The 23,171-nt window shown below is 40.3% G+C and overlaps 1 protein-coding gene across 1 annotated transcript in view; it reads right to left on the minus strand.

The window, feature by feature from the left end:
- Positions 1-405: 405 nt before the first annotated feature.
- The window catches only part of wwp1 (WW domain containing E3 ubiquitin protein ligase 1), a 30,808-nt gene continuing 8,042 nt past the window's right edge, over positions 406-23,171 (minus strand). Inside the window, exons 5-25 of the mRNA XM_030397756.1 lie at positions 21,835-21,959; positions 21,338-21,490; positions 21,009-21,081; positions 14,246-14,427; positions 12,425-12,902; positions 11,974-12,069; positions 11,077-11,251; positions 9,780-9,834; positions 9,364-9,448; positions 7,913-8,041; positions 7,340-7,412; positions 7,139-7,210; positions 6,843-6,931; positions 6,496-6,655; positions 6,107-6,240; positions 5,330-5,470; positions 5,115-5,235; positions 4,880-4,984; positions 4,441-4,537; positions 4,252-4,324; positions 406-3,402 (exon numbers count right to left, since the gene is read on the minus strand). Of these exons, the coding sequence (XP_030253616.1) occupies positions 3,303-3,402; positions 4,252-4,324; positions 4,441-4,537; positions 4,880-4,984; positions 5,115-5,235; positions 5,330-5,470; positions 6,107-6,240; positions 6,496-6,655; positions 6,843-6,931; positions 7,139-7,210; positions 7,340-7,412; positions 7,913-8,041; positions 9,364-9,448; positions 9,780-9,834; positions 11,077-11,251; positions 11,974-12,069; positions 12,425-12,902; positions 14,246-14,427; positions 21,009-21,081; positions 21,338-21,490; positions 21,835-21,959 (2,716 nt within the window). The 3' untranslated portion in view covers positions 406-3,302. The remainder of the gene's footprint in view (positions 3,403-4,251; positions 4,325-4,440; positions 4,538-4,879; positions 4,985-5,114; positions 5,236-5,329; positions 5,471-6,106; positions 6,241-6,495; positions 6,656-6,842; positions 6,932-7,138; positions 7,211-7,339; positions 7,413-7,912; positions 8,042-9,363; positions 9,449-9,779; positions 9,835-11,076; positions 11,252-11,973; positions 12,070-12,424; positions 12,903-14,245; positions 14,428-21,008; positions 21,082-21,337; positions 21,491-21,834; positions 21,960-23,171) is intronic.

The raw sequence follows: 23,171 nt of genomic DNA on the forward strand, positions 1-23,171 counted from the left end.
TCAGAACCACAATTATGATATTTGACTCTCAGCTTGATGACACTTAATTATGGAGGCCCAGAGTGTTCGCCCATAACTCAATAAATAAACACAACAATGTGAAATGAACAGGAAAACATGTAAATGAACCAACAGTGCGAACACCGAGTCTGGTTCGTGTGTCAGCTAAAAGGCTGCAGCTTACAGACAGACTCAATGAATTCAAAGCGGCTGTAATGAAAATACATTTATTATGTATAGTTCTTTCCACAGGCAAGATCCAATCAAAACAAAGGATAAACCAACACGAGTTATTTATTCTTTTAGGAGCAGAATAGAACCTGCAAAAAAGTTTTGTATATTCCTGAGCAGAAGGCCTCTCATCCCCCGACAATCGCACAACAACAAAAAACAAAGACAGCACGGTCATGGAGGGGGTTTATTCACTTATTTATTTGTATCTCATAAATCCATCTCTCTTCATTAAAATGGGTGAAAGCAGATTAAAAATGAATCTTCTATACACATCGTCTCCAGTAAAGGGGCATTCTGTACAGTGTAGTTGGTGTTTACAGTGTATCTACACACGATATGTTACAGTTTGGATGCGTTTCAGGTGGCCTAAACCGCAGTGAGCACAGTAAGAAGTTCCCTGCTGCGTTATCGCGTACTGAAATGATGAACAGTATCGTCATTTCGTGAATCAGTTTTGCTTTGAAAGAACACACCTGTCCAGGTGGCAATCTCGTTACTTGCTACGGTGAAGGCAACCTGAAGCGTTCCATCTATTTCTGATAAGAACAAAGGCATCACAGATTTCCATCAATGGAGCGGCAACTCTGTGTATTTAATTATAATATTTAAGTACTTTATTTACTTTCATTATCTTTATACAATGAATATTCACATACACAGTTGATTTTCTTTGATTACAAGTTTCTGTTCAAAAGGAAGCACAAAGTTATGCAGTTTTTGACTCATCTTAAAAGTCGGCTCCTTTTGCTACAGTAAATGTTTTTCTTCATACTGTCGTCCCTCCTTCGAGCTCTTCCACAGGGACAGCTGAATACATGTTATATACATGACTGATAACTTGAGTAATCACAAGCTCCTCCTAGAGTCTAAAGCAGCTTGCTGCTGTTTGCAGTGGTCTGAAGAAACACAATGCTAGAGAAAACAAGGAAAATGGCCTGCCACTGCCAGGTTTTTATCCTGCGTTTTGACCACTGACTGAAAGAATAAGCACCAGAGTTGTCATCTAGAAACAAACAATGGAGTTAGACGCGACATTTAAAAAAAAAAAAACAGAGGGCATGACCCTGAAGTATTTAAGGACAGAAAGGACAAGGGGGGGAAGTAGGGGTGCAAAAACAAATAACACAGAACATGTTGCGATGCGTCAGGCTTGCTGCTGTGAGTAGATTTCCCACACATTATTTTTGGTCTGTGGCACATTAGTGTCTAATTACTGGAGTCTTGTAATCAGTATTTTAATGTGAGTCGGGCTAGTTTTGTTTTCTGCAAACAAAGCCTTAATTTGAATGATTTATACACACACAGCTTTATTAAACTAAGGCTATCTCAGCACAACCTGAGAATGAGACCGAGCATGGTCAGAATAAATTAAATTGTATAATCTGTGGGCTCAGCACTATGGCTTCAATTTTGTGTAGCTTTACTTCACCGTTGACTACACAGCCAAATTAGAAGATCATTCTTAAGTTTCTAAGAATATTGTACAGGTACAGGTTTATGACCCAGTTCAACTTTCAAGTGGACCATGTCGCCTCTCAAATATGTTTTACCACCCTTCTTTTAGTTGGCCAGTTGCCGTGCAAGTTCAACTCATTCAAGGAACAAAATTTGATCATTTTTAGTCCAGCGCGCCTCAGATCTCCTCTGTGATCATACATGTAACTATAAAAAGACCATTACTGCCATGATGATGACAGTTTTGTAATTATACTCAGATTTGTGTGCAGCACTGGCTCCAGTTTTAATCAGTGAATGGTTGGTAAGAAGTGACAAACCGCTTCTTTCAAGGAGTACATTCATGAATGAGATATTACAAAACAAGATAGGCAAATATCATATGTGTTCTTTGATTTATACGCTTACCTATACCTTATTAAGTGAAGCAAACATGATCTTCATGTTATCAGATGAGCATAATCATGTCTGGTGCTCAGTAAATCACAGTGGCTTCATTTGACTCGAGACAGTTTTGCAGTCCGAGATCAAAATTCAATGAGGCAAAAGAGAATCGGCCAAGCACACAAGAACCACTGAGCCAGAGTCTCTTTTCTGTTTTGACAGTTTTCTAAACAACTTAACCTCTTAATGAAAACTGAGCGTGTCGTCCTCGTCTTCTTTGCCAACAGGAGCAGTGGCCTGCAGACTAGTTGGCCTAGAACATGTCCAGTGTCTCTGGGTTTAAACATCAGAACCATGAGCCACAGATCCCATCGCCATCACACACGCAACTCTCTTTCATTTCAATTTAGATTATTTTCCTTAAATCTTCTTATTCCTTTTGATATAGTAGCCTTTCTCCACCAACGTCACAAGAGTAATTTTTTCCTAACGTGCGTCTTTATCCAAACGGGAGAATCTGATGATGCTTCTTTCTCTGGGCTCGTGTCCACAATGTGTCTGAGGGAAAATCTGCATGAGATCTTCTTCAGATCAGTCCATCCTGAACACTTTGATGATGATAGTAAAAAAAAAAAAAAAAAAAAAAAAAAAAAAGATCATTAAAGAGGCAAAGCATCCATGCTAAAATGTCTGTGTGTGTATGGATGGTGGTAGAGGCTGGTCACAGCAGTCTTCTCATCTTCAGAGGCAGCCATGCAAGCACGTGAAAATTGCCACAATTACTATGGGTCCAACAGGGGGAAAAAAAATTCAGGCACCAGACCCCAATACTACTCTTGCCTTTTAGAAGCTCTATAGAACTAGAGCCTTAAAAGAAGAATGCGCTTCAACTATAAAATCCTCTCAAAAACACTTTAAAGTCTTTTAAAAAGCCAGTCAGCAGTGGGGAGGAAATTTAAAAAATATCCATGATTTCTGTTTTTAAACAGAGAAGCAGAAATGCTGAAATGCTTGCATATTTCATGATGGGGTATCATATACTATATAAGGGCTAGGGAACGGGATTGCGGCAAAAATGATGCTGCAAATTAAGATTTGGTTTAAAATGACAAAATAGCTTATATACATTGGTGGTTATCTTGTGCAATTTTTTTTTTTTTTTAGTTTGTTTTACTTGGCTGAATAAACAGCGATGGGGGAGGAGGAGAAACATGAGAGGACTCCTTCCTCTATTCTTGGCCAAATCCTTCCGTTTCCTCGATGGCAAAGAGCAGCTTCTCTTTCAGCTGTTCGAAGCTCTTGTAAGGAGGCAAGTCCAGACGGTTGAAACTGAAAAGACAGACAGAAACCCAAAGATCAGTATAAAAAGGACAACTGACTGGATGATGTCTGTATGATCCATCTTAGTGAGACAGTGATTTTTTTTTTCTTTTTGTTTACAGGCAGGATGGCCTGATGGGAGGACATCCTGTCCCTTAAGGTTAGGGTTAGGCACAACGCTAACCCTAGAGTGTAGTAAAGAATTTAGTTTTTAAAGTATATAGGTGAGAAAAATATTATAGATCCAGGACAAAACTGACTGCAGAGTGGGAGTGAGGGAAAAAGGTAAAAATAAAAACCTGCCTGCTTCTTCAGCACCACGGAGAGCACCAGGGACTGTACTGTGGATTTATCACTACACAGCAGTTAGGCTACTGATGTTCAGAGGCACTGTAAGGCATTCTAACCTGCACAAACCTCAGTCAGTTACTGGGATCAGTGAGATCCTGCACTTTCTCTGCTGCTAGACATGAGGGGGGAGGGTTTCAGCATTTCTTTCTTGTGTCATGCTGCCAGCTGTGTAACTCCAGCTGTGTAAATCCCTGTAAATTGTAATAGACTGGAACAATATAATATAATAAATCTAACAAATAATATATAATATAACACAACTCAACATGAGAGAGGAATGGGTAACACTTTATGATAACCATAATTAATAAATTGTTGCAATTTTTTAATCGTAACATAGTGATATTTTGTAAATGGTAAATAAATACTGTGTATTATCTATACACATCATTTGTGGTGAAAAACTTTCAGCTCAGGCTCAACTAACAATAAATTCACCATTTTTTAAATGATGGTTATTCTAAAGTGTTACCGAGGAACTTGATCAACGAATCTGAAAGCACTCACCATGTGTGGCTCCGAGGAAGCCATGTGTCCTTCCCCACCTTCTCAATGCAGAATTTCTGGGGCCCATTACTTCCTGCAAATCAAAAGAAGATCAGGGGTGAAAAGACAGTAAAAAAAAAAAAAGAAAAAGAAAAAATGAATCAAACATGTTCATAGTATGAATCTATAGAATATCAGTCTGTCGCTGACCCATGAGTTCAGCAAAGCCGCCAAGAGGAAGCCTGCAGGTTCCGGTGACAAACTGCATGAGCCGCAGTCGCACTTCGTTGTCCACTTCTTTCACCAGCTGCATGAGAGGTGACATCACACACACACATCTGATGATATGACACTTGGCCATTCTGTATCAGTAACTGGGTCAGTAACATGCAACACCATGTTTCATAAGGGAAAGGAGCAGAATGTTCCTTGTATCCCACAAGGTGTGTGTGTGAGAGTGTGTGAGTGTGTGTGAGTGTGTGAGTGTGTGTGAGTGTGTGTGAGTGTGTGTGAGTGTGTGAGAGAGAGAGAGGAGAGAGAGAGAGGGAGAGAGAGAGAGAGAGAGAGAGAGAGAGAGAGAGAGAGAGAGAGAGAGAGAGAGAGAGAGAGAGAGAGAGAGAGAGAGAGAGAGAGAGAGAGAAGACAGTACCTGCCAGAACCAGATGATCTGTTTGCTGTTCCTTGTGTAATGACGGTACACAGTGTTCCTCTGCCAGTCCTGCAGGTCTACCTCCTGCATGCCACAGAGCATCACCTGGATCAAACAAAAAAATACACAAGAGGGGTGTTATGAGGTTATTGGGATGAGAATAAGCACATCCAACAGGGATCACTAAATAGACCAGAGCATTTACTGCATTATCAGAATCAGGCTTGCTGCTCACCTCAAGCTCCTTTTCATCAAAGTACTGAAGCCACTGAAGTGGAACCACCTCGTTGAAGCCGTCCAGGAAAGCTTTGGTCTGACCTTCCACCCCGCGGGAGAACCTCCACTCTGCCATCAGACTGCAGACAGCAAAAAACAGTACTTAGTGAGTTTCAAAATATCATCTGCTCAAAATGATAGTGAGAGGTCAGATATAAAGTGATTATACTGTACCCGATATACTCCTCCTTGTTCTCCTCAGTCACTAGAACATTGGTGCCATCGGGTTTGAGGTCATGAGAAGTGATCTTGCCCAGGATCTCCATGTCCACTGAGAAGTACATCTCCAGACCACACTCTTCAATGTTGTTGTCCCTGAGGAGAGATCAGATTATGTTGCTGACTGCCACAACATAACAGAGGAAGACCATCTCACCTTTGCACAAATAATTCGAAGAAATCCATGTTTGTAACCATTAGCATCAAATTTGACTGCCTTATTAAGGAAAACACCAAATAGCTCTCGTTCTGATCCTCACTCCAAACACTTTTACATACTACATTCAAGACCGCTCCCAAAAACTCGAGTTACATAAAAAATAAATACAAATAAAATAAAATAAGGGACAGAAAGGTTTATGCTAAATAACGTTATTCTGTTTTTCCATATTTTAATTTTATGTGCAACACCTTCAGTGTATATCCCTTTTTATATACCTACTGCATATGTATCCATAGTGGAACAAGATCCCTCCCTGAATGCTCTTCCTATGGTTTCTTCCTTTTTTTCCTGTTTTTTTTTTTTTTCCCTTTTATTTGTGATTTAAGGCTCAAGAAATACCAGTGACTTGTCTCATCAACTTGTGCAGTTTGGTTCTTGTGGTCTCAATAACAACAAAACAAAAGATTCAAACTTTCATATTGAATAACAGATATTATACAATGCTCTCCACTGTCCGTGGAATATGCAGTTACATTCTGAAGGCCATGAAAAGCAAAGACACAAATTACCTGATCCATATAAGTGAGTTGTAGAACTCTGGGTCAATGGACTCCAGGTCTTTGAGTATCAGCTTCTTGTTCAGCATGCGTTTATAGAAAGGCAGAGAGAAGCCGGTGTCGATGAACTTGCCATGGAAGAGCGCCTGCAGCAAAGTTAATGAAGAGATTATTTTCTTATGTGCTGGTTAATCTGAAAATATGGTATCTATGTGAGCATATCGATCCCCTGACAGATAAATGTATAGAGGGAAACTGGAAAAGGCCACAGCAAACACCCTGATGAAGGCTGAAAACATTTAGTTAACACAACATTGTGTATTATTTTCTGGTTTAGTCAAAAGTGTCACATTAGTGTCACCAGGACTGTTTGCATGTGTGCAGACACAATGTGAACTTGCCATTGCAATGAAGCGGCCAATGAAGCAGAAGTAGGAGAGGTGGTCTGGGTTGATGGCTGAGGCCGGGTTGATCTGCAGGCAGTAGTTGCTCTTGCCGGCATACTCAAACAGACAGTACATGGGGTTCAGCACTTCATGGGACAGCAAGAAGAACCACTCTCTGCAAAAAGAGGTGAGACAGAGGCAGGGGGGAAGATAACAGATTGTTAGGGAGAGGAATTAGAACAGAATGCAGGAGGAAATGAAAGGAGGAAAAGATGGAAAGAGACAACAGATTCAAAAGATCAGTTTCTGTTTAAATTTGGCAGACAACAAATGATTCATAATCTGTACACTGATTATATTACCGGGCTAAGCCACCATAGTCGAGACCCTCCTCGCCTCTGAAGATGACATACAGTCTCCTCCTCAAGTCGTAGGGCTTCAGGGCCATAATCTAAGAAACAGAGAAAATGGACTCAAGATCAGCTAAAACACACATATATTGTTGAATGTAGAGCAGAGGAAAAGTCTGAAATAATAAAACTGAAATAAACCACCAATGTAGACCGTGATGCGTCACCACACTTGAAAGTCATTTCTGTATGTGCTGTATAGTATCGGTCTGAACTAAAACCGTAGAATGGTAGAAGGACTCTCTTACTTGCTGGAAAGAATCTTCAAACAACGTCTGTCTGGAGACGGTGATCTTCACGTGGCTAGGGAGGGCATTGGACTGAGGAAAGATGGAACAAAACATCAACGCATTTGAGGGTAGGATAATATCAGGATGACTGTGCAAGGAAGAAAAAAGAGAGATGGAGTGAGAGTAAGAATGAGAGAGAGAGAGAGAGAGAACAAATACCTGGCACAGGTAGCGGAAATGGGCAAGCTTCCATCTGAAGCTGCGCTCATAAGCAATCTGAGGGCCTTTAGTGCTGAGAAGAACAAACAGATTCAAAAGGTCAAAATTTAGCAGCTATAAATTGATAGATCCAATGGAAAATAGCCTCTTTCAATAGGGTCTAATAATCTATTATTCATCATACAATGAAAAAAATGTTCTGCATGGGAAATTTGCTCCCGTGCAGTCTCATGGAAAGATTCTGGCTATCTGAGAAACTGTATCAAATGTCCCTGTGTGATGCACAACAGTTTAAATGAAATACCAGTGGGAAACATTATTTTCTGAATTAAAGATTTTTCTTCACCTTACATGAGCTGTATGTACTTTGGCTAAAACAACAAATAACTCCACATCTGGTTCTGGAAGACATGTTCCCTTTAACTATACACAAGCCTCTGTCATAGCTTCTAGTGACATGTAATTTGACATAACACACATGAACTTAGTTTGAACCTTGACCACTTGAATTTCGCTATCTGGGATAATAAGGTTTACCCTTACCAGGTACATTATTTTAAAAAGTGTTCTTACACAGAGGACTTTCCAGTGCGTGGGTCGCTGAAAGTGGTGGTTCTGGTGTTGTGATCCACAAAGTAGCGAACTCCTTCCCTTGTATACCTGATCTCCCAACCTTCAGGCAAAGGATCCTCATTCTGTAGCCTGTACACATGCACACACAAACACAAACTATTCAATTATATCATTTATAGACATGGACTGAAAATTTTGGAAAATGGAAGCGACTTCCAAGAACAAGACGTTCCAGCATGCCCAGCAGAACATTGCATTATAACAAGACGATCAATGTTGTTTAATTCATCTGTCAGTTATTTAAATGTCATGGCTGATCAGTGTACAAATAAAACTGACTCGATTTGACATTTAGGAGCTACAAAACCATTCAACTCCACATGGACCTTTGAGTTATTACAACTGACTATACTCTATTCTAGGTTGTGAACCTGTGCTTCAGCTAGAATTTGTACCACTTGTGGAAAATCTTACATGTTTGCAATATCCTCTGGGAAACATGCAAAAAAAAAAACCCCACAATTGTACCTTCTGTTTGTTGCGCCACAGAAATTATTACTTAAAGAATGCAGTCACTGACTACAGAAGTAAAGGTCATGGTTTATACTCTGATAATAATTTGATTTCCATGACTGCTTTATGTTTCAACAGATCAGAAAACAAGAGTTACTGTGAAAGAAAGTAATTTTATCTAAATGTATAGACAATCTGGAGCCCAAAGAATTCCATCTGCGTCTTGTTTTTGGAGATCAAATGTAACTGTATATTATGGTGCAACAAGGCATTTGCAACATTCTCGCCAAGTCCTCATCTTCCAGGTCAGACATGCAGACGTTGCCTTCAGCTCATTATTCAATGTTCCCACTATAAAGCAGTTGCTGTCTTTCAAATTATTCCAAGATTCCTTTTCCTTTTTTTTTTCTAAAATCGCTGCCAAGACTTTCTTTCTGTTGAGTAAATATTAACACACTGTCTACAAAGAAGCCAAGATTTCAGTCAATTTACAATACAAACAGAATATCACAGACTAACAGAATGTGTGCTCCTTCTGAGGAAGCCTAAAGATCTACGGTATTAGTGAGAACATCCTAGAAGTGGTCAATACTGGTGTAAGTGGGAACAAATCTTCCAATTTCGTTGACTGCAAACAAGGCCAGTAAACTCGCTGGTAAACCTCATAGAGCTCAATATTTGCAGGACAGGAAAAAGACCATTCACTCCTTAATGACCTTTCACATTAAAAATTCATTTCTTTTAAAGATCCTTAACTACATTCTTTCATCCTGCTTAATTCCATTACATTAAGTATAGGTCTGGCATCTTACTCATACAGGCTTCTGTGAATTATGATGTACAATATATCATGTGTATATAATTTGTTTAAAATAATTTTAAATGTGTGTGAAATAGTTTCCATTTTTTTCTTCTAGGATTTCTGGTACGGGGCTCACCCTTGAGTTCGGGGGTCCTCCCACTGCGTCGTCTTGGTGTTATGGTTGACAAAGTACACTCGGTCATTGGAGTCCACACGCCTCTCTTAAGTTGATAAAAACACAGATAGGAGTCTGTAGTTTAATAGACAGAATGGACAGTTGGCTCCAACATGTGACAACACTTGTGCTGACTCGGGCTGTAAATGTATTTCACTGACTGTCATCTGTGATCTTTGTGAACAGAAAGTTTTGATACCAGAAGGAAGCATTTCAAGAAAACAAGTTTGAAAAAAGAACATTCAGAATAATCTAGATACAACTCAAACAATATTATAAAGATATATAAGTTAACATCTATTTCCATTTAAAATTTGGCACATACTGACACCAAGTGAAAATATGTACACTATTGAGAAGAAAGAATGTGAACTCACCCCAACCAGGGGGTAGCGGGCCAAGAGGATCATTCTCAGCAGACATCATGGATGCCTGAAAACGTGGGATGGAGATGTAGACATCCATTTAGGAAATAAAAACAAGGACCGCACCAATCTGGTCAAAATACTCCAAATATGTAGAATACAAAAATAATCAAGCAAAAGTCATATTCCACAACAGAGAGCAGGGAAATATTCCCAATGAAAACAAATTACAAAATAATTAGACACGTATTGGCTTTGTTGCTCGCAAGAGGGCCTCTGTGGCTGATTACTGCTCAATACTTCCCAGCTGTGTCCTTTTATTTGTGTTGTAAGCTAATCATCATCAGTGAAGATGACATCACTGCTGAGATCAAAGACTCTGGAAAGGGACCCTGACAAAGACAAACAGATTAAAATGCCCGCCTTGACCTTAAGGTAAAATTCTTACCTGATCAGGGTGTGTTGTGTACTAAGTCAGGTGAAGGACAGAAAGGAGTTCTGGTTTTGGTTTATATAACTTGGAGCTTATAAACTGGGCTCTGATTTTAAAGCTATTCATGAAGACAAGATTGAAAATGACTTTGAATCTCCACCAATGAGGAGAAAAAAAATAAAAGCAGAAAGCCTTTTCTGAGATCAAGATAATGGTCCACTAAACCACTATGATACTTCCAATATCTGAGACAATACAGACTGCAAAGAAAAGGTAAAATAATCACTGACATCACAGATGGGAAGACAGTGATCATAAGAGTGCAATACCTCCAAACAGACTTTAAAAAGTGCTTTTAGTCTGAGCCACACATGAGTACTGGGCAATTGCTTAAGTAAAATGCACAATTTGAAAGGTGAAGAGCTGGTAAAAATTAAAGGCAGGATAGATCCAGTGTGGTGAGGGGATTGAATAATTTTCCTCACAGAGGAAAAGATTGGCAGCATTTATCTTTGGTCACCAAAACAGGACTTTTAAATTGTCAGCTTAGAAATTAACTGAAGAATTTATAAAGTACAAAATCACAGGGTGGTTGTTGGGTTTGGGGTGATGGGCAATGGCACTGGGGATGGATGATGGCAGTCATTTAAAAGCCTTACATACAAAAACTACATAGTAATATTTTCAAGCAATCTATATTTCACTAATTTACAAACAGAGGACATCCTAGCCATTTAGATTTTATTTTGAAGTGTGACTTCCTTTTTAAATCGGAGGTGGTCAAGTTACTTGAATATGGGTAGACGTCATGTTTAAATATATAGCACCCTGTGGGTGATATTCCACAGTAAAACTAAGAGGTAAAAATTGTCTTACAGAGTAGAGGTATCTCTGGTTAAACTGGTGCATAGCTCCCTGCAGCTGGCTGCGTTGGCTCTGCCACTGCTCAAAATTGCGGACTGATTCCATAGTGGGACGCTGCCACGTGGTGGTGCGGGTGTTGTGGTCCACATAGTAGATCCTGCCCCGGTCATCCACTCGGCGCTCCCAACTGGCAGAGTGAAGAAAACAGACAGGAAGGGCCAAGGTACACTTTACAGATAAATAAACGTGTATTTTATGACCGATACCTGAAACTGATTCAAAGGCTCAAAATAAACAAAAAAGCATGAAGAAAATACTTAAAACTGCATACAATTAAAATGTATCAAACACCTTCAGAGACAAAACCTCTGTTTGCAACCAGACATTGACTCTAACTGAAACTAACCTAATCACAAATTAAACTTACCGCAAACAAACCTACATACATCTTTGATTTTTAAACTCATTTATGTATTTTTCGTAACTAGACTTGGCATGAATAGAAGAATGTACCCTGAAGTGTGTTGATGTAAAAAAAGATAACTGACTTGGGTAATAAACACCACAGTGCTTTATGATCAGTTTGCCTACCGCTCTCTGGTTGTATTCATACGTCAGGACACTTTATTATGCATTATCAGCTGTGTAACTATGTCTAAAACTATGGACACTGATTTTAGGTGCAAGAAACCAACTGAAACGCACCAACAATATGAATGGTCTGTCACTACATCATTTTTGTTTAGTTGCAGACATGGTTGAGAGCTATCAGGTCTTAACATGGTGATATGAAGAATTGTATATGGAAGGCAAAATGCCACTGCTAAAAAACAGATCGATGAAGAATAAATTTAGCAGTTGTAATATCCATATCTGAAGACAGATATTGAGCAAAAGAGAGACATTCACCCTGGTGGTAGTGGCTGTGGTCTTTCCCAGGTAGTAGTCCTGGTGTTGTGGTCTACATAGTATGTCCTCCCATGTGGGTCTTTTCTCTGCTCCCATCTAAAAAGACAGAAAAGTATACTTTAATTAAACATAAACAGTTCAATACAGGCTGCTTACAACAAGCTTCAAGGTTGTAAAAGATGACAAAGATGGATAAAAATAAAATTACAGAGAATGTAGAACACATTTTGCTCCGTTATTGTGAAATATGACTGTGTGCGGGTGTTGAGGTGATGGTACTTGGAAAGACAGATTTTGGCTCACCTTACTTTAATTACTGAGAGACCTCACAAATTTTAGGTCCTTATCCAATCTTTTTTTAAAATTTCTTTTCAAAACACAGTAAATGCCTTTTCAAGTAATATAAGCTTTGAAACCCTGAATGCAGAATATCAGCAGCTGATGTATTTACCCTGGTGGGAGAGGATCTGCGGCTCCAGCATTGGGGACCTGCTGCCTGGGCTTGGCCCCATCGGTAGTTACAGTTGCACTGTTACTACTGCTACCACCACCACCTCCTGAAGCATTTGCTTCCCCTTGTGCTGGGGAGGAAGAGGTTGATGATGAAGAGGCTGTTGTGGTGGTGGTGGTGGTGGTGGTGGTGTTGGTGTTGGTGGTGGTGGTGGTGGTAGCGGTGGTGGCCCCCTGGGCTGGGGAGGTGAATGTGGAGGAAGTAGCAGCAGCGACGCCATCAGTAGGCTTAGCAGCAGAAGAGGAGGCCGGAGCCTGTGTGGAGGTTGGCAGGAGTTGAGATGTGCTATTTGGTGCCGTGTCAGATTCTGGCACGGTGGCATCTTGATTGCTGTCCTCATGGTTGTCTGCAGGGGGCAGTACATCACCTATTGTAGCAGATGATGGACCCAGAGCAGCATCACAGGACTCCCCATTGACTAGAGGCATGATAGAGAAAGACAATGGTGCTGTTTAAATCGCATGGACTGAACCCTTTTTCCACCCATTACTTGATTGGCAAGACCTCTCAAGAACACATTTACCTTTTAAAAAGGACTGACTGTACATTAAGTGCCCATTAGTCTAGTAATCTACCTAACTTACATCCTCTGTGAATGTAAACATTAATTGAGTGGAGGACCTGAAGGAAAAAAAATAAATCAAAACACTGTAAACTATGGCTTGACCTTTTTGCACCAAAAAGTACACTACTTTTTTACTGTAGCAAATTTAGAGGGGCTATCCCTTTTAATAATATTTTTCCAATCCTTTCATGGCTTTATGTTATAGGAAAGGGGAGAGTGACAGGAAACGGAGAGAGAGAGGGAATGACATGCAGCAAAACGGCCACTGATTGGAATCTGACCATAGGCTGCTGCAGCAAGGACAAGGTCTCTGTACATGGGGAGCACTCTTTACCAGCTGAGCTACTGCACAATTAATTCTGAACAATACATTCAAAGATGGGGAAAAAAAATCATAATGTATCAAAGTATTTTGGACTTGTCATCATAGATAGATATGGATTAGGCTTTTTACTGCCTTTTAAAAGCACAACTTTATCATTCACACTTTGCACAATTACAAGTCTGAAGTCACATGTTAGCTTGTCAATCAAGTGAGGCAGTGGAGGCACCACGAATGAGGGCGGCCATGCCAATTATGATAAGGAGACGTGGATAGCGATTTAATTAATTCAAACAAATAGTGAAAGTTGAAAGGTGTACTAGAAAATAATTAATATTCTCTCATCAACTTCACCTCTGTGCAGTTAATGTACAATTGGTATCCTGCCTACCCTACACAATATACTGCAGTCTGCTTTCCTTTCCTCTCTGTTTTATCCCTGTGGGGAGTTTTTGACAGAGGTGCTGACAGCAGCAGAGATTACAGGCCTCCCTTAATGAAAATAAATCTACTGATCTTCTCTTCAGTTCAGTAGGACCAAGTGAACCATGAACAACTTTAAGTGGCCTGAGCTCAGACCAGGCGACACACCTACCTGCTGGAAAGGTGCACATGTATAATTGAGGTAGTTAGGTGATAATATGCATCATTGACATGAGCCAAATATAATCAGTAAATATGGTCTCAAATTCTTAAGTGTATTACATCCAACAAAATTGTCATTCAGGAAATTGTTCATAGGGAGACTGCAGGTTTTTGTAGCATGGTTATGGAAACACACTGAGCAAACCTGGCACCTCAGGGATTCTACACCAAACCTCCCCAAGTACCCTCATGCACACATTGTGAAACGCATACTAATGATCACACTTACCCGTCCTACTCTCTGTGTCGCTGTCTGAGGCTTGGTGGACTGGGGTAGAGTTGGGTGTGGCGTCTCCATTGACTACATGACTGAGGGTGGGGCTGCAGGAGCTCGAAGGCACCTGACCATCCAGACCGTTGGAGGCTGAACAGAAACCTGACCTTGGGCCAAAATCTGTACCATTCACTGAGCTGTAGGAGGAAACACACAAGGAGTTCAAAAGCATTTTGTTTATTGTTAATCCAAACAAATCTACACTTGTACAATACATATGACAAATTTCATACTAATCTATTTATATATCACTACATATAACTTCTAAGAACAAAAACATAACATTTTGTTTTTCCTAGTGGTCCTACAGGCTTGTATTACACTGGATTCACAGGGCTTAGTGAGGGTGTGCTAAATGTGTGCTACTTCCCCTCTGTGTGTGGTGTCAGATAAAAGACTTGTGACATTGAGACTATTGTCTCAAAGGGGTAAGGACAGGACATAATAGGATGGCATGGTGACGTAACGGGCACAGCTGAAGAGACCCTTTTGTGTGCTGGCAGAGTTCAGTTGGTGCCACAGACGTCACTAAGGCTTACACAAATCTGCCATATGACTCAAGTCTAGGCTTTGTCTAGGCAAGACATGGGCTGCCAGTGAACAAAGTACAAAATCAGACTGGGTCAAGAGTGAGGTCCTCTCCAGTAAATGTTAATTTCAAAAATGATAAAAGAACCACTGAACAGAAAGTGAAGCCTGTACATTTCCCAACACATAGTCGTGTCAAAAGTTAACATACACTTGTAAAGAACATGTACATCTCAAAAATGTTTAATCGCAAACCAGTTACTAATCCTGCTGGAAAAAGAAATCACCCTATCCATACTGTATCCAGATGGTGATTTCCTTTTCCAGCTGGACTTGGCACCTGCCTACACTGGCAGAAATACTCATTTCTGGCATGCTTTGCTGACCTTATTACTGTGCTCAATTGGCCAGCCAACCCGCCTGACCTGAAGATGGGAGACTCCAGACCCCAACAATATAGACAAGTTGAAGGCCAAGGCACCATAACACCTGAGCAGTGCCACAGGCTGATCGCCTCCATGCCAAGCAGCACTGATGCAGTAATTTGTGCAAAAGAAGCCAAGTATTGAGTGCAAAAATGAACATGCGTCATAGTAAAGGCTGTAAGATTGCTGAATCTAGTCAGAGCATGGACTCGACGAGAAAGCTGAAGCGACAAAAACTTTGCTCATGATTATCTGAGGTGTAAGCGTATTTTATGCAGAGACCAAACAACATGATGCTCTGCAAGCTCTGCAAATAAAAAATGGTTTATCACGGCAGTACAACAGTCTTACTCAAACACTTGAAGTGGAAGCATCTCGGGGCGGTTAGATTCACATTGGATCCACCGGTGTGGCGGAGTGGTAGTGTTACTTCATAGCCATGTGTAGTGTATTGGGAACCCCCGCTGATCAGTTTGCTGACTGACGAAGCTGCCATGCTGTTGTTGTTGTTTTTTTAGCACAGTCCACATGTTTTCAGGGGGGTTCAAGTCAGGACTACCCTGATTAAGCCGTTTCTTTAAAACTTTTCATGTGTTTGTGAATATTGTCCCATTGGAACACCCAATTGCACCCAATATCCAAATCCAAATCTTCTGGGTGATGATTTTAGGTTTCTTTGAAGAATTTGCAAATAATCCTCCATCTTCATTATTCCATCTACTTTCTTTAGATCACCAGATCTACTGGCAGCAAAACAGCCTCACAGGATAATATGACCACCACCATGCTTGGCAGTAGGTATGGTGCTCTTAGGGCGAAAGGTCTCACCTTCTTAACTCAAAACATACTGCTGGTTATTGTGGCCAAACAACTCATTCGGTGTGTTATCAGACCACAGAACTTTTCTCCAGAAGGCTTTTACTTTGTCCATGTGATTAGGTGCCGCGTCTGGCAGCCTCTCAGCTGATGTTGAGGCACAACACACTTGACTGTGGACACTTTCACCTGTCTTCCATTAGCATGTAATTTATTAGACATGCTTTTTGGTGGTTTTTGTTTTATTCTTCACCATCCTGACCAGTTTTCTCTCAGCAGCAGGTGATAAGTTTACGTTTTCTTACTGATGGCAGTGACACAACTGTGCAATGCAATTTGTACTTACAGTCGTTTGCACAGTTGCTCTTGGGACCTATAACTGCTTTGAAATGGCTCCAAGTGACTTTGCCGACTTGTTCAAATCAATAATGTGCTCTTTCAGATCAATGTTGAGCACCTTAGACTTTCCCATTGTAGTGTTTGTGGCTAGTTCTAGTGGGAGTATCAAACAAGCCCTCACTGAAACTGAAAACTGTGATATACATTTTCTTTACAAGTGTATGTAAACTTCTGAACCCGACTGTATATGCTATTGCTTTGTATTTGCATCTGTTATAATACTTTATTCTGATGTTTGAAAATTAACAGGTAAACTACAGATACCTAATCAAGAGAATGGCATTAGCATTCAAATCTGAGCAAAACAGACAAGCGCTTAGTACAAGCTGAGCCACAAGAAATATTGTACTACTGTAGCAAGCATGGAGGCCAATATTAATTGTTCAGACAGGCTGTAAGATCTGGGACCTCAGGTTCCACATGAAGGTCTCCCAACCAGGATAACTAAAACAGTAGTCGAATCACAAGCCGACCGAAATGGAGGGAATGAAAGAAGGAAATGCAACAAAGCAAAAGAGACTACAAAGAAGAAAATAAAAGAGATCAAGGTGGGTAATGCTCAGGCAGCTAAGATATTTTGGAAGAAAGAAAGAAATTAAGTGAAGTAGGTTGAATGAGGAGCAAAGAAAAGAAAAGAGGCAATGGAGTGAAGACTGCCAGAAAGATGCAAGACGATGACCTTTGACCTTCTGGATATATAATATTATCACTTCATCATTTATCCTTTAACCTTTAACCTTTGAAGACCAAAATCAAATCAGTTAATCCTCAAGTACAAGTGGATGTTCATGCTTAATTTTAAAAAATTCCATCAAGGTGTCCTTGAGCTTTTGTTCAGATATTCACAAGAATGGGGCAACCTGAAAAAAATAATATCCAGCGTGGAGGCATATAAAAGCAGTGGTGGAAATGGAAATAAATCAACACTATTTAAGGCTAATCAGAAGCCAACACCCTTCAGAGCAGATGAGATCCTTGCAAGGCAGGATTTAACAACTCCAGAGGTTATCACACTATCAATGATTTTCTTCTTGCAACATAACCAGCAGAATTAGCACAGTAAATAATCCAAATCATTCTTCATTATTTTATTGGCCTAGCTGGATGATGCTGTACTCTTCTGCAACATCACGTGACAATGGTTTGAGGCAGAATATCCAACTTCTTTCACTAGTTTGAAGTGAGGAGTGTTCAACTGAAGAAAGGTAAAGTCACATACAATGGACTCCAAAGTCTGAGACCAATCTGAAATTTCTGACATGAACCTGGAAATAATCTTAAGGTGTGAGGATTCAGAAAGTGAAGAAAAATGTCATAAGTCAAACTGATATTTTAAGTAAAGAGAGGCTTTCTCAGTTTCAAATCAGGGCTAGACCAAAGGTTTCTGACGGTGCAGCGCAAGGAAGTCTTAAAACTCGATATGCTAAAACATGATCAGTTGTATCCAAAGCATGATCAGGCAGACCAAAAGCGACCTCACCATCGTAAGATCAATACATCAAGCTTAGTTTACTGAGAGATCGAAAAAGCAACTTCATCACAGTAACATAATTTGCTAAATAAACAACACAGGAATCTAAACAGGCTATTGTGTAATGCAAAGGGTGTCATGATTCCGATTTTAAAATCGAAATCGACCGAAATTAAGTCACAATCTTAAACTTCGAATAAAAAAATGGAATCGTCGATGCTGCCACACCCCCATGTCACGTCCGGTCGGCTTGCCAAGCAGAAAAAAACACACGTGTTGAAGTGCTGCGACTCAACCTCCTCTAACTTAGCTACTAGCTAAGCCAGTAGCTATTAGCTACAGCCATCCAAACGATAGCATAGTGTAACACCATTCCTGTTCGGCTCGTGGACCGTGGTCGGGAAACACAGGGGAGATGATTTCCTCCAGGGCCGAAGTTTATGTCTACCTTCGTGGTGAACCCCCTTTCCCATGTTGAGCTGGTCGGGAAATAATACCAGGGAGCTTTTCGCCTTTATTTACAGCCAAAACTGCAGACTATGTTGTACACTTTGTTGCTGTCGCTACTCCTGCTACTTCTTTCGCTTCTCCTTCCTCTCCCATTCATTCACCATCTGCACGTACGCACGCTCCCTCACTCTCGCTCGCCCATTCACACCTTACGCACCTTATGCACACACACCGCCCTATTCCTGAAAGGGGCTACGCCACTCTTACAACAATGGCAACTGCAGATGCGGGAGACCCATTGACAGAACTTGACCCCCCTCCTCTTTCACTGAAGTCGCTGGTGTGGAAGTATTTTGGATTTCCAGTGAGTTATGTTGACAACTTTAGCATTGTCGACAAAAAGCCACAGTTTGAAAGCTCTGCAGAAACTACATGGCAGGATATTTTGTTTAAGTTTCCAATTGACTGAAGATATAAGTTATTGTTACATTATATTGTTAATAAAGGTTTTACATTTTTAGTGTGTAGTGTGGCACATTGCGAACAAATGTCAGATATTATATTGCATAAAGGTCTAGACTAAAAATGGCATAGCGACCTGTGCTTTAGAAAAACAAATGTAAAAATTGAGAATCGAATCAAACCGTGACCGTAGAATCGAAAATGTAATCGAATCGAGGATGTGGAGAATCGTGACACCCCTAGTTATGTAGTGATCTCAGATGAAGAGTAGTCATTTCTAGACCACTTATCAGGAAGTGAAACAAGGCCAAGTGCTTGAGGTGGGCAAAGAAATACTGGAATTTCAAGTCAAAGAATGTATCTCAGTAACAGAAGGGTGTATGCAAGGACATTAACAAGAGAGAGAATGGTACCACAGGGTTTCAGACAGACAGTGAAACATGGTGGTGGCAATATTCAAGTCTAGGGGTGTTTTGCCTACCCTGGAGTTGGACACCTGCACAGGATTCATACATCAGCAGGATAATGAGCCCGAAACAGACCAAAGAAGACAAACAGTGCTGACTGTCATGGACTTTCCTCCACAATCAACTGACCTCCACACTACTGAAAATGTATGGGGGCACTCGAACTCTGACAAAGTCAGGCATTCTGTGACATCAAGAGAAGCTGACTAGTGGTCTCCCATTTTTGGAGCCCACTGGATTTCTGTGCACCGATTGCAGCTTAACAACATTTAAAACACTAAAAATGTGATGACAGCTGTTGGTTTTTTGGTAATTCTGATGGCACTGCTGGTTAAATTTGAACAAGCAGCAAAAAGTTGGTGGAGCTAATTATTTGGGCTTCTCAACTGTAGGCGTATAGTTTTTTTTTAACACAACTTTGACATTGATTAGACTTATTATGTCATAATAGAGCACCATTTTCTGTTTTAACAGAGACTTGTGGAGGTTTTTTTGCTGTGTTTCATAGTGAGGATGCTTTAATTATACTTGAGAAATATCTACAATAGATATCTGAATGAAAAAGTGACTGATTGAGAAGAAGTAGTTGTTTCTGTGTTTTTGAATAATGTATCATGAAGAAAAAACACAAGGGAGACCAAAACTAATTTCTTACTTGTTGCAATACATTTGTTTCAACCTACTTTATTAGACAACTGGGAATAAAAAAATGACACACTTTGGATAGTTGTTGTTTTAATTGGCCAATAACCAAAATGGTATCTTAATATATTATTAGTCAATTTTAATCTTTTCTTTACATCTTATCTTCTTTCTTTCTTGTTGGTTTGTTTTTAAAACAGTTTGTAGCTTCCCTGTTTTGAAGAACTAATCTTTTATTGAAACCAAAATGTGTATATATGTAATTTAAAGAGTCTTGCTTTGGTAAACACATGTTTATGGTTTCATTATTTAGACAACAATGACAAAGGTAAATGCTGTCTCGCCATTAAAAATACTCCTTTAGCTACCTTTCCTATCTGGCTAAGTACTCAAATATCTCGGGATCTCCCAGGGAGGGTGAACACCACTAAGTTTTACATACACCCCCATTGGTGTCTTGCAGTCCTCTCTCTCAGCAACTGCAATGCAGAGAGGAGCCAGGCAGCCACAATCCTCTCAACGCCCCCACCAACCTCCCCCGTCTGTTGCATGGAGCAGACTTACTTCCTTTGTGGCTTTCCTATAAAAACCCTGTTAGTCTCTCTGAAGGGCACTTTTAGATAACAGATAAAGACTGGGACCAGTGGGGCAACATCAGAACTTATAGTATCATGAGCTGATTGCCAGGAATGAGGAAGAGCAAGACAGGGGCAGAAAGACACAGACCTTTCCTGAGGGAGAATATAATAATAATGATGATAATGATAATAATAATAATAATAATAATAATAATAATAATAATAAGTATCAAAAGTAAAAATTATCAACAGTTATCTAAAATATGCATTTGTGTGCTCCTACAGGGCAAACTGTCGGGAAACTGTGTAAACAACTGTTAGCATTCCTTTACTTGAGGATAAGCATGCTCTGTAGTTAGAAGGCCAATAACCATTTTAGGAAAAGTAAAGCACACAGAGCCGCCTTCTTGTGAAATATGTGTGGAAACACATATTTAGAGAAACTTAAAATTCCCAAAATGGTTGATTGGTTTAGTTTACCTGTTGGCAGCCCTTGAGGAAGAGGAAGATGAGTCTCCATTTTCATGGATGGTATCACCATTCTGTTGGACTTCTGGAAAGGATTGGAGATACAATGTTAGCTCAGAGTTATTGTGCACAAGTGTATATTTATTCAATCATTTCATACAAGAAGATGTGGTAATTACTTAATTGTACCAGGATCAGATACCAGTGTTTTACATCTGCATTCATGTCTCTGTGCCATTTTCTCTCCCTGTGCTTCCTCATTGTTTGTCATACACCGACACATGTGGGAATTAAAAGTGGCAACCCCACTATCACCCCTGACATATAAATACTCAGCTCACTGGTGCCATTTGCCGCATTGCCGTTGGTAAGTGGTGCCAGATCCTCCTGGTCAGTCACAGTCAGGCCATCTAGGTAGACAGTTAGCTCCCCTATGGGAACCAGAGCTCCCTTCTGCTCCACACTCAGTTTCAGCACCTCCTTCACATTCTCCACTGTAGAGACAAAGCAAGGATGGTGTGGGAGGAGGCACTACAATAGACTGACATGGAAAACAAAACAAAGAAAACAACTTCTGCAGAAATACTTCATCTACAATGTTCACATTAGAGAAAAAGACACATTGATCATTGTGTGCAACAAACTTGTTGTCATGGTGATTGTGGGTATGTATGTGTCAAAAAGACAGGGTTAGTTCAGAATATGTTACACCGATTTCAGTTAGTCTAACTAGCTGTTATCAAGTCCTAGAGCAACTGTGCCACAACTGTATGTGTTAAAAAATGAACATCTTGCATTATAATGTTTTTTTTTTAGATCCGATATAGCTTAATCATACATTTTCTGTCATGCTGCTCCAAGGCTTGAATCAAGTCTAACGTGGCTTTGCCCAGCAGAGCGTCTGCCTTCAGGGTGTTGTGACTCCATACTTTGAAGTCCACCTTTGTGTGCGGTGTTACATTCCTAGAAAGTCAGATACAAACACAAACATGGAATTCTTAAAACAACGTCTAAAACAAACCAAAAATCACACAAATACACCATCATCAGAAGGACAGGCACAGATCTGGTCTCTTGCGTGTAATATACAAAGTAAAACATAACGCCATTGCTGATGACTGACAGTCATTGACCTCTGAGTCCTGTATGATCTTAATGTTGTGATTTCAAAGGCCCCCCAACAGAAAGTTGTGTTCTTTCCAAGTTGCTATAAGGCAAGAGGTGTTGGCATTTGTGACATGTGGGAGAGAAAATGAAAAGACGCTAACCAGCTCAGTTAGGTGGACCCAAGATGCTTTGTTGCATTGATGCAGCCATGTTTCTTTTCTGTGGACTACTGTTAGATGGTTTCTTTTAGCCATGCCACTGTCATTTCTGCTTTTTTCGCTAAGCTTACGCAGAATGGCGCAGTATGGCAACTCGTTTTAAGCTTATGAGACTAGACAAGGCTGAGCTGTGGACATGTGGCGTGGAGACCTTCTTAAACCCGTCACCAGGATATACTGATGGGACAGAGTTTTTTCTCAGCTTGGTGAGATCAGTGGGTCAGAGCAACAGTGAGAAACAGCGATGACTACAGTGATGAGCTGTCCTTACACAAAATGAATACAACACAGCACACCCACTGTATTCATGCATGGGCAAGTCCGCTTCAAGAGAAAGATTTAGATCACAGCCTAAGCATAGGTTCAAAAACACGGCATCACTCTGTCTTATCAGCAATAATTACCAAATCACGACAATAAGCATTTGCACTGACATGTCTTGGCATGTGGCTGAGCCATTTGGAAGTCAGACAGTTGTAAAAGTGTCCAGGTTGCTGGCTCCACTAGTGTCTCTAATGACACAAAGAGCTCTGTGTGTTGTCACAGAATTGTTCTTGTATGTAATTATCAGATGAGCCACCTGACAGTTGTTTGTCACTATATTTTGAATTTCTGTAGAATAAGGTTGTTTTTAAACTACGCTTATTGCTTAAGGTAAACATTGTCAGGCAGATCAAAGCAAATTCCTGCACCAGTGCCAACAAACTTAAAAATATCCTATAGAGGGGTGGACAGAACTATTGCTCCATCTTTTGTACTTTATACATTTATTGTGCACACAGTGGGGTTGCCATTGTGACATCGTTTTCCCACCTGCTCAGCAACCTCTTTTTTTTACAATAGTAAGCTG

Source organism: Sparus aurata, chromosome 19 (genome assembly GCF_900880675.1).
Source record: "Sparus aurata chromosome 19, fSpaAur1.1, whole genome shotgun sequence".
NCBI lineage: Eukaryota > Metazoa > Chordata > Actinopteri > Spariformes > Sparidae > Sparus > Sparus aurata.